The 17,679-nt window shown below is 44.3% G+C and overlaps 1 protein-coding gene across 8 annotated transcripts in view; it reads right to left on the bottom strand.

Annotated features, from left to right (window-relative positions):
* Positions 1-619: 619 nt before the first annotated feature.
* Positions 620-17,679, bottom strand: part of LOC105015308 (calcium/calmodulin-dependent protein kinase type II subunit beta) — a 48,118-nt gene continuing 31,058 nt past the window's right edge. For 2 of the 8 annotated variants that reach the window (XM_034296978.1, XM_034296979.1), the window contains exons 15-21: positions 12,753-12,812; positions 11,714-11,752; positions 7,871-7,916; positions 5,425-5,500; positions 4,579-4,673; positions 3,589-3,828; positions 620-3,349 (exon numbers count right to left, since the gene is read on the bottom strand). In XM_034296978.1, coding sequence (XP_034152869.1) covers positions 3,593-3,828; positions 4,579-4,673; positions 5,425-5,500; positions 7,871-7,916; positions 11,714-11,752; positions 12,753-12,812 — 552 coding nt within the window. In that variant the 3' untranslated portion in view covers positions 620-3,349; positions 3,589-3,592. Of the gene's footprint in view, positions 3,350-3,588; positions 3,829-4,578; positions 4,674-5,420; positions 5,501-7,870; positions 7,917-11,713; positions 11,753-12,752; positions 12,813-17,679 lie in introns of those variants that run through there. The other 6 variants (XM_034296985.1, XM_034296980.1, XM_034296982.1 and 3 more) reach the window with 4 other exon arrangements.

Raw genomic sequence — 17,679 nt, 5'->3', positions numbered from 1 at the left:
CTGTAATGAAACATGTAGTGACTGCAAGTTTAGCCCTGTGATACAAAAACAATATGCAAATCATATACTAACGAAGTAATTAAAAAGCTTTATAAAAGTGTAGCTTGTAGATATGGAATAGTAACTTTAACCCGGCATGGTCAGGTCCGTGGCACAAAACTCTGGCAGGCATTCCCTGTTCACTTCTAGGTAATCTTGTCAATGACCTATTTGAATGACTAATATAACCTGTTTAATCAATCACTTGATTTGTCCAGTCGTGATAATACAAACCCATTAGCCTCGTTCACCACACACACACACACACACACACACACACACACACACAAACTGAAAACAATGTGAAATACCCGACCCTTCACAGTACATGTACTTATAGAACCCACACACAACACTCTGTATCCGCTGTGACAGTGATTAGAATGGTTTGGGGGAAACTTTGGCCCTAGTTGAGAAAAAGGTAACCAATGACAAGCTGTATTTCTTATCAAAACAGTGACACACCAACAAAGATAGGCCTGGCCATAGTTTCTTGCCCACAGTTCTGCCCCATTATGAGTAAGCAATGTTTGTGTGTGTCGGTGTCTGTTTTGGTGTAATTAAAAGACAGACACAGCTGGTCTTTGCCATGAAAGGAGGTGCCTTTATTGGTAACATATTGTTAACACTTCAACACAGGTCATTGTTTTAGAACACAAGGAATGCTCATTGGAAGAACAGAATTCATTGTCAGAAGAACAAAGAAGATAAATATTAGTTTTACATTTAGAAACTGGTCAACAGGGAAATGAGACTCAGAATGAAGTTCAGCACTCTACTACTTATACTGGAGGGATGGTCTTTATGCAACCAGAGCGCACACACATGCACGCAAAACACACACACACACACACACAGTCTTTGTTTCATTAATTGTCTTGTGGGATCATTTCATCAGTCTTAGTGAGCTGAACCTGAAGGATTTAGCTGGCGTGATGAGCTCTGATCCTGTTACTGAGATGACACAGGTGGACTGCCGGAAGACGTGCAGTGCCTGGTCCTTCCTGTACGTGACTGGGGCCTTCACTGTCACCTCGCCTCGCTCTTCAGGAGAACCCATCGGTTGCTCCTTAAAAGATACAACTACTCTCAAAACGATGGACGGACACGTATTTGCCCGTTTGACAGGGGTAAATATTTCTTCATATATTTCTTTATATATTTTTTGTACAAATTCTGTAGTGAAACAGGCCAAGGGGGGGCAGTTGCGCTATGGTCATGAGAAATGTATGTCTATTCTTCAATAATCAACAGGTGCAAAACAACAAACGCATGAAGCGACCCAGGACTGTAGCTTTAATGTGCATGCCAGGGCCTGAGATCAAGGCTTAATTAACTTCCAACCCAACATAGTAGATAAGAGTGTGCAGTGTTTAGTGACTCCCCCTAGTGGTCCTATGTTAAAGTGCACTGCTAGACAGACAGCAAGGCAAGTCAACCGGGAGTTAAGGACACTACCAACATGATCAGCTGAACGAGCAGCCTCTAGCTTCCCGGGACCAGGAGGGCTCATTTATAACATGTTCTTAGTTTTTATATTCGTTTTTTCTGCAATCATACAATTGTACAAACATTTCTTACAAGCAAGACAAAATTCTGTTAATATGTCAGCATCCATAAATAAAGTTATTCACATGAAAGAACACGTTGCTCATTTGTAAATCACAAGACTTCATGCAAAATCTGCGTATATTGCATACCGCCATCACATTGTTAATGTGGATTACGTTGTGATTTGCCATCAGATCTGTACTTAAGAACATTTTCTAAATGGGGACCCCGGAGTCTACGACAGGTACCAGATCGGTTCACCGTCAAACCAAACCGAGAACTACATGAAAAACTAGTGACCAAACAACTCCCTCCAAACAACCGTAGAGCCTGTACGTAAGGATATTACAATCAGCATCCAACATTAATCCTCATCATCACTGTTTTCGTCCTGATCGTAATGACAGAACACCCTGCTCTCAAGACAAAAATACTCTGATGTACTTTACAAAGTTCAGAAAAACACATAGGAGTCACCGGCATCCAGTAACAAACAGTAACACCAAATGCATCTCCATGTTTCAATTTCATGCAAATAAATGCGGTTATAGTCACCACAAATGATCTGTAGTTGCACAATATAGTGTGTAATTATTTCCCACGCAAGGTCACATCCTCAGTGATTATTTGCCATGATCAACAGACATTTAATTAATTATAAGAACAAGAATATAGAACAGTACATGCTGTATCGCTTTCTCTGGTGGGCGGGCGGGGCAGCAGACAGTCAGTCAGTTAGGCTGTTTCCATATTTCAGAATAAAAGACAGGCTAAACAGGAAGAAAAACACACAACTGTTCCCATACTTCAGAATAAAAGACAGGCTAAACAGGAAGAAAAACACACAGCTGCAATAATCCAGCTGGTCTGCTGTGCAACATCTGGTTGGTTTATAGAGCAAGCGGGGAAGAAGCCTCATGAAGCCTAATGACACCATATGAAGCCTCATGAAGCCTTTATGAACCATAATTCACACCCTTTGCAAATACACAACACAAAATCCATACTAGCTGCGAAAATTGGACGTTCAGCGTGTTTGCATAGTGAAGAAAATGCAGACATCCAAATTCACTCTCCCGCAATTTGTAACTTGGCGCCATTTTGCGAAGACAATGGCGTTCTGGCTGTGCTCACCGAGGCGTGGCATGAATCAGGCTACACGGGAACAGCACGAGTCACAACGACAGTCGCTGGGGAAAACACTGGAGAAATCATGCTCGTCTTCACGGTGGGGCATAAAGCACTATAAAGACTATGAACTAGAACATTAAAGAGATTGTACAGTTTTCAATAACAACAACAACTTACTTGCGGCAATAATAATAATGATAATCATAACAACAACAATAGTTTAGTAATAATATAAATAAAAATACAGTAATAAAGTGAGTGTAAACTGTAGATCCTATATTTGTGCCTGCAGAGTGGGTCTGTAGCAGAGTGAGAGGGGCTGGTGACAGACTGGGGCTTTGAGTCTGTAGGCGTTCCTAACGGATGATATGATTGGTGTAGGAGTCGCTCCTGCAGCTTGTCTGTGTGTGTGTGTGTCTGTGTGTGTGTCTGTGTCTGTGTGTGTCCAGGACAGGTTGAGGTTATGCGTTGCTGAGCTGCAGTAGCATGCACTGGCCAGTAGGGAGCGCTGTAGTGATAGAGGGCGAGGGGGGAGGTGGGAGGCAGTCTTCTCTTTCCATCGTCTTCTCTTCCCACTCTCCATCTACAGCCCTCTTTCTCCCTCTTCCCTTCAAGGCTCTCAGTCCACCTGAAAGGCAAGAAAACCCACTAGGTTTACATTAAAAGACACTGCACACTGTCAACATCTGAGTGTTTATGTGATTGTTCTTGTGCATGCATCCATGCATGTGTGTATGTGACTGTGCTTGTGTGTGTACGTGTGTGTATGTATGTGTGTGTTTGCGTGTGTATTTGAGTGTGTGCATGTATGCTTGTGTGTTTGTGAGTGGTGCAGGTGTGTGTTTGTGTGAGTGTCTTTATGAGTACCAGTTCACTGCTGCAGGGGGGCAGCTGGGGCTCCAGAGCAGTGGAAGTGGACGTTCTGCCACTTGCTCTCCCGGCGATGCCACACCCTTGTCTCCTCTGATTGGCTGGAGCGGGGGCGGCCCGTGCCATCGACAAATTGTGTGAGGCGGATGTAGGCGATGCAGGCGGCGTCCTCACCAATCAGGTGGACGTGAGGGTTGAGGATGGTGGTGTGGATTGGCTTACTGTTCTTGGACAGGACTGGGAAGAGGGTGACACAAAGATTTGTCCGGGGCTGTATAACAGCTCTGTAGTGGTGGGGTAGAACTGTCTTAAGGTTGTGTGGTAGTCGTTGTAAGGGTTGTGTAATGACTGTCTTAAGGTTGTGTGGTAGTCGTTGTAAGGGTTGTGTAATGACTGTCTTAAGGTTGTGTGGTAGTCGTTGTAAGGGTTGAGTAATGACTGTCTTAAGGTTGTGTGGTAGTCGTTGTAAGGGTTGTGTAATGACTGTCTTAAGGTTGTGTGGTGGTCGTTGTAAGGGTTGTGTAATGACTGTCTTAAGGTTGTGTGGTAGTTGTTGTAAGGGTTGTGTAATGACTGTCTTAAGGTTGTGTGGTAGTCGTTGTAAGGGTTGTGTAATGACTGTCTTAAGGTTGTGTGGTAGTCGTTGTAAGGGTTGTGTAATGACTGTCTTAAGGTTGTGTGGTGGTCGTTGTAAGGGTTGTGTAATGACTGTCTTAAGGTTGTGTGGTAGTCGTTGTAAGGGTTGAGTAATGACTGTCTTAAGGTTGTGTGGTAGTCGTTGTAAGGGTTGTGTAATGACTGTCTTAAGGTTGTGTGGTAGTCGTTGTAAGGGTTGTGTAATGACTGTCTTAAGGTTGTGTGGTGGTCGTTGTAAGGGTTGTGTAATGACTGTCTTAAGGTTGTGTGGTAGTCGTTGTAAGGGTTGTGTAATGACTGTCTTAAGGTTGTGTGGTAGTCGTTGTAAGGGTTGTGTAATGACTGTCTTACGGTTGTCGAAGTAGAACCGATGGAAGTCCATGCCTTCCACTAGATTCCCCAGGGCCTCCGGCTCAAAAGATGTCAGACATGGGTCACAGATCTTCCTGTTGAAACACCCAACACCACACATTGTCTCACAATACAACAAACACCACACATTGTCTCACAATACAACAAACACCACACATTGTCTCACAATACAACAAACACCACACATTGTCTCACAATACAACAAAAACCAAACATTGTCTCACTATACAACGAACACCACACGTTGGCTCACAACACAACATATGCAAAAACACAACTCAATGTTTTTCAACACAACAAACAAAACATTGTCTCACAAGACACACAACAAACACAATACAACAAATGTTCTCAAAATATCACATCAGCAGAGATCAAGAGTTCAAACTAAAGCAGCAGGAACAGCAACCAAAAGAGGGTCAGCCAGGGAATTGTGGTTTTATGGCGAGGGCCTGTATGGGAGTTGTAGGTTTATGGAATGGTTCTGGCTGAGAGTTGTAGTTTTGTGCTGAGGGTGTGGCTGGGGGTTGTAGTATTATGCTGAGGTGTAGGCTGGGAGTTGTAATTCTATGCTGAGGTGCAGGCTGGGAGTTGTAATTCTATGCTGAGGTGCAGGCTGGGAGTTGTAATTCTATGCTGAGGTGCAGGCTGGGAGTTGTGGTACTATGCAGGGTGCCGGCTGGGAGTTTTATTTCAGTGCTGAGGTGCAGGCTGGGAGTTGTGGTACTATGCAGGGTGCCGGCTGGGAGTTTTATTTCAGTGCTGAGGTGCAGGCTGGGAGTTGTGGTGCTATGCTGAGGTGCAGGATGGGAATTGTGTACTCACGCATAGGCCTCAAAATCACCATTGTTGACAGCTTCAATCAGCTGCTCAGTGATCTTGATGATCTCCTGTTTTCGCACTGCAAGTGTAACAAGAATACAGTGAACATGGGAAAATGAAAGGGTTGAAACAAATTCCATTATGAGCTGTGAGTCTGAACATACAGATACAGAACACACACACACACACACACATCAATTTCTTGGAACATTCAGAGTTTGGTCATTTTTGCCACTGGGTTGTCCTCAGGGAGGTGTTCAGCTCAAGACAAAGAAGAAAAATCATCAGAAAAATCATCCGAGGACGTTGCGTAGCGTTTGGCCGGAGCGAGGAGGTTTGATAGCTAGGCAAAGTGGAAAGAGGCCAATAAAATGAAACTGAGCCCTGTCATATCTGAGCATAGAGGTCAAGCTCCTAGGCTGGTAGGTATAGGCTGACCTGAGAAGGGACATGAAAGGCCAACCAGCAAAGCAAATCAGAAAATATAAAGTCAGAAGACGATCTGCAACCATCTGGAAGACACACGTTGGTCCTTACGGGGAGTACAGTGCCATTTTAGCCTCGCTAAGAAACAGAACCAGAACTTACAGAGAGTCCAGAGGAGACCGTGTTCTGACTACACCACATACTCAGTGGCCTGCTGAACCCTACCAATACAATCACTGCAACAAAGACATGAGGAGCCCTGACTGAAATGGTCTGTCGGGCTGCAGAGGTCAAGATAATTCCACACTGGCAGGCCCTACAAGGGACCGTTGACATGAGGCGAGAACAAGACAAGGAGGGGAACCTCAGGAGATCAGCTGGGACACCGAACACTACAGGGAAAAGATCAATACCATCATTAGCTACGCTTTGAAATGGAAACTGGATGGGGTAGGTGTTCGCATTACTCTTTACCTCACGTGAGCCGCATCGCAATTTAGTTGTCAGTTTTTCACTTTACAAAGTGCTCATTCTGTCATATCGTCAGCTCACTGTGTCCCTCTACTGTAACATAGGTTTAATTATCTGACAATATAAATTCATGTTCACCACAGGTGGGTGCTGTTTTGGTACAAACAGTTTCAACATTGAGTTTAATATTTTAAATGACATCCATCATGAATAATAATGTATTTGGGAACAAGCTACGGTCAAAGTTGATGGGAGATTTCAAATGGGGCAGTTATATATCCTCTTTGGGGTGGTGCCGTGGAAATAACTTATTGGATAGAGAGGGCATTCATTCCAATTTAACATGATTACTCAGTACAAGTCAGTATAATCAGTATAATGAAAACATACGTGGTTTAAAAAGGTTGGCATGTATAACTTTACCAACAATCGTTTTGATTTTGATTGACATGTAATTAAATACACCAATATAAATGTCTGGATTCCATCTTTTTGTGTTTCATTATGCAGTGGATTATGTGCTACAATATAGTCAATGTCTGCTGGATTCATTTTAGCCTGCTTCATTATACAGCTGTTTTTCTGACCTTTCGTCAAGTGTGTCTGAGGGTTGCTGGTGGAACTCAGAACCCAGTAACAGACTGAGGGGTGTTGTCATCCAGTTACCCACCAGACAGCTGGCTAGTCATGTTGGTAAATCCACCTCTCGTTTTTCATCTCTATACTCTCATCTTCATATAAGTATATATTTACACACACACACACAAATACACTGCGTAATACACACACACACACACACACACACACACACACACACACAGACCTACCCATAATGTGATCAGCCTCTCAGGTGTCCAAAGAGGGCCATGGAGAAAGCCAATAGAAAGACTTCGCCAGATATTGTTGACCTGGCTACAGTCTCTACTGTAGGACCTCTTTCTCCGTCTCTCTCTCTCCTCCCTGTGTGAGGCATGTTGAGCTCATTGCGCTATTCCTGTCCCTGGATAATCTTACTTCCACCCTCCCTCTCTTTCTATCCCTCTCTCTCTCTCTCTGATCTCTCTGTCCCCTTCATTCCTCCCTCCCTCAATCTCTCTCTTGTTTGATACCTCCCTCTCCCTGTCTCCCTCCATCCCTCCCTCACCGTCTTCTTCTATCTCTTCCTCCATCCTTCCATCCTTCCCCTGGTACTACAAGCAGCCCAGCTTACTTACTTAGTTAGCTGCTGGATGATCCCTTCCCCTCTCCTCCCTCGCTCACTCTGTGTGTCCATGTGTCTTTGTGTGGCCATATGTGTCCATGTGTGTATATGTGCCCACGTGTCTCTGTGTGTATATGTGTTTCTGTGTGTATATGTATTCATGTGTCTCTTTGTGTGTGTCTCTGTGTGTCTGTGTGTCTCTCTGTGTGTCTGTGTGTGTCTGAGTGTATATGTATTCATGTGTCTCTGTGTATTCATGTGTCTCTTTGTGTGTCTTACTGTGTGTCCATGTGTCTCTGTGTGTGTCCATGTGTGTGTGTCTCTGTGTGTCTCTTTGTGTGTTCGACTCACATTTCACATCCTCGTCCTCAATAGTGGTGTTGCTGTCAGATGAATCCTGCAGACACAGAAAGACAAGTTCATTAAGCCCAGGAACGTTTATATACACACACACACACACACACTCTCCTGTCATCATGACACACAGCACATAGGGCCCCATGGCTAAATACCTAAACCACCAGGACATAAACTTCCCCAGCCATGTGCGCAACACAGTTTCACCCACTGTCCCATTCATGCAGGGATTTATACCAGTCTAAACCACCAGATGGAAAGCACATACATAGTACACACACGCACACACGCATATATAAATATATATATATAGAGCGTCCAGTACCATTAAATTCCAGCAGGTGACGGTAGTCGACAACATATTTCTACATAATAGGTCTGAATGACTGCGGCATACTGGCAATCCAGACCTCAAAAACACAAAGACCAGACCTCGAACCCACACAAAACTTCTATAGCAGGACTCATGGTACACACACACGCACACACAAACATGTGTTTATACATACATACATACATACACACACACACACACACACACACACACACACACACACACACATATACATATACATATATATATACACATATATATATATATATATATATATATATATATATATATATATATATATATATATATATATATACATATATATATATATAAACACACCCACTCACACACACACATATACACTACCGTTCACAATTTTGGGTCACATAAAAATTTAAGTTTGAATAGGAAAAATTGCTAAATGAATAGGAAATATAGTAATTGAAAAGGTTATAAATAATTATTGTTAATTGAAATAATAAGTGTGCTTTCATCAAAGAATCCTCCAATTACAGCCTTGCAGACTTTTGGCATTCTAGTTGTCAGTTTGTTGAGGTGATCTAAAGAGATTTCACCCCATGCTCCCTGAAGTACCTCCCACAGATTGGATTGGCTCGATGGGCACTTCTTACATACCATACGGTCAAGCTGCTTCCACAACAGCTCAATAGGGTTGTGATCCGGTGACTGTGCTGGCCACTCCATTAAATACAGAATACCAGCTGACTGCTTCTTCCCTAAATAGTTATTGCATAGTTTGGAGCTGTGCTTGGTAATTATCCTGTCATGCGCCGTCCACAGGGTATGGCACAATGTTGCAAAATGGAGTGATAGCCTTTCTTCTTCAAGATCTCTTTTACCCTGTAGGAATCTCCCACTTCACTATCACCAAAGGACCCCCAGACCATCACATTGCCTCCACCATGCTTTTGACAACTTGGCATAAAGCACTCCTACAGCATCTTTTCATTTGGTCTGCATCACACGAATGTACGAATTTCTGTCAATATTTGATTATATCTTTTCATGTGACAACACTGAAGAAATGACACTTTGCTACAATGTAAAGTAGTGAGTGTACAGCTTGTATAACAGTGTGAATTTGCTGTCCCCTCAAAATAACACAACACACAGCTATTAATGTCCAAACCGCTGGCAACAAAAGTGAGTACACCCCTAAGTGGCTTGTTGTTGACTCTCTGTTGCGCAATTGTGCAATTGGGTTGTACGCTGCTGGCAATACTCGGCCCTCATTCAGGGGGGTTGCGGTTGGTGGGTGTCCCTTTGGTTGATGCCTGGCAATGTGGGTGGATTGATTTCCTGCCTGTTGGGCCTTGTCCGGGGCCTCCCCCGGGTAGGGCCACAGTGTCGCCGGACCCCCCCATCTCAGTTCCAAGGTGTTACGCTGCTATATTATTGTGCTGGGGGATATGAATGCACTTCTAACTTTTCTCAGTTTCCTCCAGTTTTATATTTTAGGAGGAGATGAGGTCCTGGTCCACACCTGCGGATTATCTGGTTTGGGGGGCCCGTTACTGTCCCTGTCCATGTCATACTTCTGACCTAGTCTAAAATCAAATAGCCTCTGGATTTAGCCCAGAGAAATGTATTAATTATTCCAATTGGACTCTTAATATCTCACCCGGCACAGCCAGAAGAGGACTGGTCACCCCTCTGAGCCTGGGTCCTCTCTAGGTTTCTTCCTAAAATTCTGCCTTCTTAGGGAGTTTTTCCTAGCCACTGAAATTCAACACTACTGTTGTTTGCTCCTTGGGGTTTAAGGCCGGGTGTCTCTGTAAAGCACTTTGTGACAACTACTGTTGTAAAAAGGGCGTTATAAATAAATTTGATTGATTGATTGAAGTGAAAATTTCCAAATTGGGCCCAAAGTGTCAATATTTTGTGTGCCCACCATTATTTTCCAGCACTGCCTTAACCCTCTTGGGCATGGAGTTCACCAGAGCATCACAGGTTGCCACTGGAGTCCTCTTCCATTCCTTCATGAAGACATCACTGAGCTGGTGGATGTTAGTGAACTTGTGCTTCTCTACCTTCTGTTTGAGGATGCCCCAAAGATGCTCAATAGGGTTTAGGTCTGGAGACATTCTTGGCCACCTTTACTGCCTGCGGCCCAGTCACCCGAAGGGAGGGGATCACGCTCTGCTCCAGTATGTCACAGTACATGTTGGCATTCATGGTTCCCTCAATGAACTGTAGCTCCCCAGTGCCGGCAGCACTCATGCAGCCCCAGACCATGACACCCCCACCACCATGCTTGACTGTAGGCAAGACACACTTGTCTTAGTACTCCTCACCTGGTTGCCGCCACACACACTTGACACTATCTGAACCAAATAAGTTTATCTTGGTCTCATCAGACCACAGGACATGGTTCCAGTTATCCATGTCCTTAGTCTGCTTGCCTTCAGCAAACTGTTCACAGGCTTTCTTGTGCATCATCTTTAGAAGAGGCTTCCTTCTGGGACGACAGCCATGCAGATTAATTTGATGCAGTGTGCGGCGTATGGTCTGAGCACTGACAGGCTGACCCCCCACCCCTTCAACTTCTACAGTAATGCTGGCAGCACTCATACTTCTATTTCCCAAAGACAACCTCTGGATATGACGCTGAGCATGTGCACTCAACCTATTTGGTCGACCATAGCGAGGCCTGTTCTGAGTGGAACCTTTCCTGTTAAACCGCTGTATGGTCTTGGCCACCGTGCTGCAGCTCAGTTTCAGGGTCTTGGCTATCTTCTTATAGCCTAGGCCATCTTTATGTAGAGCAACAATTCTTTTTTTCGATCTTCAGAGAGTTTTTTGTCATGAGGTGCCATGTTGAACTTCCAGTGACCCGTATGAGGGAGTGTGAGAGTGATAACACCAAATTTAACACACCTGCTCCCCATTCACACCTGAGACCTTGTAACACTAATGAGTCAAATGACACCGGGGAGGGAAAATGGCTAATTGGGCCCAATTTGGACATTTTCACTTAGGGGTGTACAGACTTTTGTTGCCAGCGGTTTAGACATTAATGCCTGTGTGTTGAGTTATTTTGAGGGGACAGCAAATTTACACTGTTATACAAGCTGTACACTCACCACTTTACATTGTAGCAAAGTGTCATTTCTTCAGTGTTGCCACATGAAAAGACATACTCAAATATTAGCAAAAATGTGTACTCACTTTTGTGAGATAGTACGCTAGTATGCTACAGCTACAATTGTCACTTACAACATTGGCAATATCTACACTGTACTTCTGATCACTTGGATGTTATTTTAAAGGTCTTTGAAAAACAAGGCCATTTCTAGATGACCCCAAACACATTGGAACGGTGGTGTGTACGAGCACACATACGCGTACCCACATGCGTGCCTCAACGCACACACGTGTCACATTACTCCAACAGACCAGCCTGCCATGAACGGAGCGAGAGAAGAAGAAGAGAGGACTCAAAGGAGGAGGGAACAAGATGGAGGGATGGAAGAAGGATGTACCTTGTTCCTATCCACATGGATAACAGTAGTCTGAGGCTCCTAGAGAGAGAAAGGGAGAGCGAGAGAGAAGAGAGAGATATATATTCGAGATGGAGATGTGAGAGGAGAGAGAGAGAGAGATGACGGAAGAGAGTGAGAGAAGAAAAAAGACGAGTTAAATAGAAGGGAGTGAGTTGCCCTGTGACAGGGTTATTAAAGGGTTAATGGAAGGAAATAAATGGTTATTCAAAGAATTCCTCTGGGGAAATGATATATGAAACAAACAGGTCCCGTCTCAATCGGCCACATATTTTCACAAAGGCAAGAACCTAAAACCCACATGAAACCCAAAGCTAACCAGTGCCCGTATGTTCCCAAGAGAGTAGATTAGTTCTGGATCTTTTCCGAGAGATTCACAGCAGCCCAATCAGAACACACCTAAAAGACACAACAACACTGTCACCCAGAACCACAAGGCGGTAGTTCAGGACTCCACTTGGAAACTGAGGTTGCTTCTCAATTATGACACCTTCAGTCTACTGCAACCAGTGACACGTCACACACAGACACACACACAAACACACGCACATCACACAACAATACATGCACACACTCACACACACAGAACGGTTACTGACACGTGACAAATGAAGAATGAAATACAAAATCATCAAAAAGACCGAAAGAAGGAGAGACAGAAAGAGGGGAAGGGAAAAGATAGAGACAGAAAGAGGGAAAAGGAAAAGAGGAAGGGAGGGAGAGAGAAAGAGAGAGAGACATACAGAACGTATACAGAGATATAGTTGGACTGACAGAGAAAGGTGGAGACACTAGGGGACGAGAGACGGACGTAGAAGGACAGGCGGAGAAAGGCGGCGACGGCAGGCGAAGAGAGACGGATGGAGACGGACACGAGGAGAAAGGTGGAGGCACGTGTTGGAAAGAGGTGGAGGCATGTGGTGGAAAGAGGCGGGTGGAGACAGACACGAGGAGAAAAGGTGGAGGCACGTGGTGGAAAGAGGCGGGTGGAGACTGAGTGATGTTTAAAGTAGAGGTGTACCAGTGCAGCGGAAGGGACTCCCTTGGGGCTGGTGACGGTGCTGTTTCGGGTGCTGTTAGTCTGCAGCAGTGCACAGGAAACAAGGTGTTACAGCAGGACACAACAGGGACGTGCCAGGCGAGCGCTGGGTGTGTGGATATGGCCGAGCTCGGACTGAAGTCCCAGTGCGCCAGAGGCCCGTGGTGTGGTGGACCATGCTGTCTGGCCACGCAGTATGAAGGAGGCGGTTCGCCCCCCACCCGTTCTCACACTCCCACGTTCTCACACTCCCACGTTTTCCCTACTCCCACGTTTTCCCTACTCCCCTCATTTATCCAGACAGAAATCAGGAAAACCTCAGAGAGCATGTAGCACTGCCCGGTTTGGCAATGTTTTGCCCCTTAAACAGTTAAGGTTGGGATTTAGGAAGGAAAGCTGATCTTAAATCTGTGTCACTGGGCAACCTCTACCTCTAAATAATAAATAAGCCACTCTCTTTCCCATCTCTGCAGTGAATATCATGAAGGTCCACATCAGATCCAAGTCTATATATGGCTGTGGGTTATACCTATCAGAAAACCAACCCATAAAACCCCAATGGACTGACATCCTGAGCTGGATCAATACACCTGGCTGGGATGTCACATGGTAGACTAATTAGTGTTTATCTCATCACCACTGTGCAGTACAGGAATCGGTTCAATACCAGGACAGAACCCAAGGGGGTGGCTTGAAATAGGACCATTATCCTTGTATCTTATTCCAGCATAGAGTTAGAACCCCCGAACAATGTCCTCTTGTGAAAACTTCTTCCATAGCAGGCTTGGTTGTCCTACAGTATGGGCTTGGTTGTCCTACAGTATGGGGTTCGTTCTTCTACAGTATGGGGTTGGTTCTTCTACAGTATGGGCTTGGTTGTCCTAAAGTATGGGTTTGGTTCTCCTACAGTATAGGGTTGGTTCTTCTACAGTATGAGCTTGGTTGTCCTACAGTAATCACATCATAATGTTGCTGACTATCATCCATCCATCTCATCCTACCAAACCCATCCATCCATTCATCTCATCATACCCAATTCATCCAATCCTTAGCTTACCCAACTCATCCATCCATCTCATCCTACCAAACCCATCCATCCATCTCATCCTACAAAACCCATCCATCTCATCCTACCAAACCCAACAAAGGAACATTAAATGAATGTTAAATGAAGCAAGAGACACTCAGATTTCATTCATCACATCAAACAAGTTCAGGTGTTTTGATAAAAAGTGGTATATCTGAACACCAACATAAACCAGAATGCAGACATTTAAAGAGAAGAAAGGCACACCGGAAAGCAGGCAGCAAGTCAGGCAGCAAGGCAGGCAGCCATCAGGACACTCCCTGAAGAATATGGGAACCACACTAATCCCAAGAACAACATGCCAACAACAATAGAAATGACCAGCTAACCTGTCACAGAACAACACCCTGATTATAATATATTCATAAAACACACAAGAGTGGCATGGAAATACAATAAACACACACATACAAGCCTGCTTAATCACATATACACACACACACACACCACAATAACCGATTATGTTTGAAAAAATCCCTGGCCCCTCATATAAAGTTGTTTACCACTGCCATTGCGACAATGCAATATTAGCATATCTGTCTTTCTCTTTCTCGGATGGAATAAATATGGAATAAGTGACAGGTGACTCATGGGAGATGTTAGAGACCAATGAAACAGCATCATAGAGAGGAGGTGGACAGGGTTGGAGAGGAGACAGAGGAGGTGGACGGGGGTTGGAGAGGAGAGACAGAAGAGATGGACGGGGGTTGGAGAGGAGACAGAAGAGGTGGACGGGGGTTGGAGAGGAGACAGAGGATGTGGACAGGGTTGGAGGTGAGAGGTAGAGGAGGTGGACAGGGATTGGAGATGAGAGGTAGAGGAGGTGGACAGGGGTTGGAGAGGAGACAGAGGATGTGGACAGGGTTGGAGATGAGAGGTAGAGGAGGTGGACAGGGGTTGGAGATGAGAGGTAGAGGAGGTGGACAGGGGTTGGAGAGGAGACAGAGGATGTGGACAGGGTTGGAGGTGAGAGGTAGAGGAGGTGGACAGGGGTTGGAGATGAGAGGTAGAGGAGGTGGACAGGGGTTGGAGAGGAGACTGAGGAGGTGGACGGGGGTTGGAGAGGAGACTGAGGAGGTGGACGGGGGTTGGAGAGGAGAGGTAGAGGAGGTGGACGGGGGTTGGAGAGGAGAGGACGAGGAAGTAAAGGGACTGGAGAAGAGGTAGACAGGAGAGGTAAAGCGCTGGAGAGAGATGAACTGAGGGATCCTCACCAGGATGTGAACTTTGGGGCTGGATTTCCGTCTCTGGTTGAATCAATGAAATGGATGAAGTGAATAAATGAAGGAAGAGATGACAGTGAGAGAGAGATGAGCACCATGAAGGCTAGGAGTTTTTTTGTCTAGACTACATTTATGCTAAAAGATATTCAATTAAAAAATAGAATCAATAAAAAGTAAACAATAATCATTTTGGTATTATAACAGCCAATATGCTGGGACATTTTCAACCCTGCAACACAGTTGTAACATGGTACACCTACAATTTTCTTACGAACACCTAAATGCCTAAATCCCTACTCCTCTGGGACAGAAATCTGCAAATAACTTGGCGTGTAGCAACTATAGATGTGGTTCTGACAACACCATCTTTTCTAGGCTACAACATAAAAAACGTGGTCACGAACATGGCCTGGGGTCTAACTCATCAATTCCTATGATCGGCAGACATGTATTTTTCGGATGTTCACAACAATGGTAGAAACCATTTGTGCAAGCACATTCAGATCTATACAGGCCATGTCTTTATATCTCCTAAACAGCTCAAAAGAGTGGGTAAATATTGCATGCTATGGTATATAAGTCTAGCGAAACTCACAAGTGTGGATTTGCGTGTCCTAAATGTGGCATTGTTTTATAGGGGAAAACAATGCCACCTTTTATGCAAGCTCATTGGCTCATATTGGCCATTTTGTTTTAGCTAGACCTCTGGAAAATATAGAGTTTAAAGATGTCGGCACATGGATGCTATATACAAACTTGGATGAGGATTGGACCAAAGTTTCCGGAGGAGTAGCGTTGTAAAACACAGAACCTCATATAAAATAATATAAATTGAAAACCTACTGCATTATCTTTTTATTTGTGATGTTTTGGAAAGTGGGCTAAGGAGAAAGAGCTAATTATATGGAAATGTCCAATTTGCCTTGAGGTGGGAACACTGCTGAAACCCGGGAACACTGCTGAAACCCGGAAACGCTGCTTTCAGCTTGATCAAAGATTCCATGTGCTTCTCCCGACAGACAATATGGCCTGCATGGGCTACAAATTAATGGAAGTTCAGAGAGAAAACGCCACATATTAGTTAAACCATTTATTGGAAAACTATGCACAGCAATGTGCATACAATGTCTTGGGATTAGGTTCTGCTCCTCTGGGGTAGCTAACAGCAATCACATGATCGTAAATCATTACTACCAACAACATAACATCACAGTAATATTATTAATAGATATCCCCATAGGCAATGAGCAGGGTACCGTTACCGACAGCAGTACCCACCCCCCACACAAAATGAAACACAGAACCAAACAGGTGGAGGCTAGGGAGGTGGGTGGAGGCTGGGGTGGTGGGTGGAGGCTAGGGAGGTGGGTGGAGGCTGGGGTGGTGGGTGGGGTAGTGGGTGGCTTTGCACCAGCATGCAAGTACGACCATCAGCATATCACACTGAGCAACATGACGATTAAATAGACAGGATTCAAATCTGATATTGTGATAGGAGCGATCAGACATTAGCTGATGCTTCGGAGGCCAAACGGGCTTCACGGCTGAACTGGCTATGCCAATTAATATGAGCATGTTTATATTTTTAATAACCAAATCAGTATCAAACCAAATACGGACTACATTTCAAGTGATTTAGAGGCTGTTTAGTTTTATTATTCGTTTTTTTTGGACTTCATAATGGCTGTTCAAAAAAAACTGAATCATGGATTATAGTCTCTCTTAGACTGCAGACTTCTTTCAGGGTGAGAAAACAGAAATGAATGAAGAAAAACTACAAAATATTTTTTTGTTAGTCTTTAACATATACCGTGACTTATTTGGACATAGACACATTTTGGGTTGCTTTTAGCTCTGTGTTCCAGCATGGCTATGAAACGAAACAACTTTGTGCCGACCGTCAGCATGCCGTAATTTATCCATTTCAGCTGAAATTATAGCACAATCTGTACATAGTCCTCTCATTTTAGGGTGCCAATAGCATTTGGAAAGATTAGCATGATCTACAAGCAGTCATGTGAAGTTCTTGGTTACATATCCTTTGCATGACTGAATACCCTGAAGTCTGGGACCCCTAAACATCACCAGTATCGTCCCTGGTGATGCTCTGCCAGGCACAACAGCCATCTTCAGATCTAGCTTGTAATGGGACCTTTTAGCCCACAGACTTGTCTTCAGCATGCGCATTTGATTTGATATCCGCTGACTGACTAAAGCCTGTCGAGAACTTTACACTTTCAGACGCTGAAGAAACGTATTGGTACCTACAGTACAGCAGTGTGTTTGGGGCCATTGCCCTGCAGCTTGATGAAGAGTTTGGAGGCATTTGGTTGCAGACAAGGTGTTTCTGAACACCTGAAAACCATGAAAATAGATAATCTACGAAGACTTGTCAGCAAGTACCATTGAACATAGTTTAGAGGTGTTATGTCTTTTCTCTCCACCCTTTCCTCTACCCGCCACTCATTCTCATCAACCGAAAATAAAAACAATGCTTTTTTAGAGGCTAACTAGGGTTTCTGTATCTTGCAGTCGAGCATCTGCAGATTGGCGATAGAACTCTTCTGCAATTAATTGTTATCATAAGCATTATTTGGTC

Source organism: Esox lucius, chromosome 14 (genome assembly GCF_011004845.1).
Source record: "Esox lucius isolate fEsoLuc1 chromosome 14, fEsoLuc1.pri, whole genome shotgun sequence".
Lineage (NCBI taxonomy): Eukaryota > Metazoa > Chordata > Actinopteri > Esociformes > Esocidae > Esox > Esox lucius.
The sequence above is the reverse complement of the archived record's forward strand: the minus strand, read 5'-3'. Positions and strand labels throughout refer to the sequence as shown.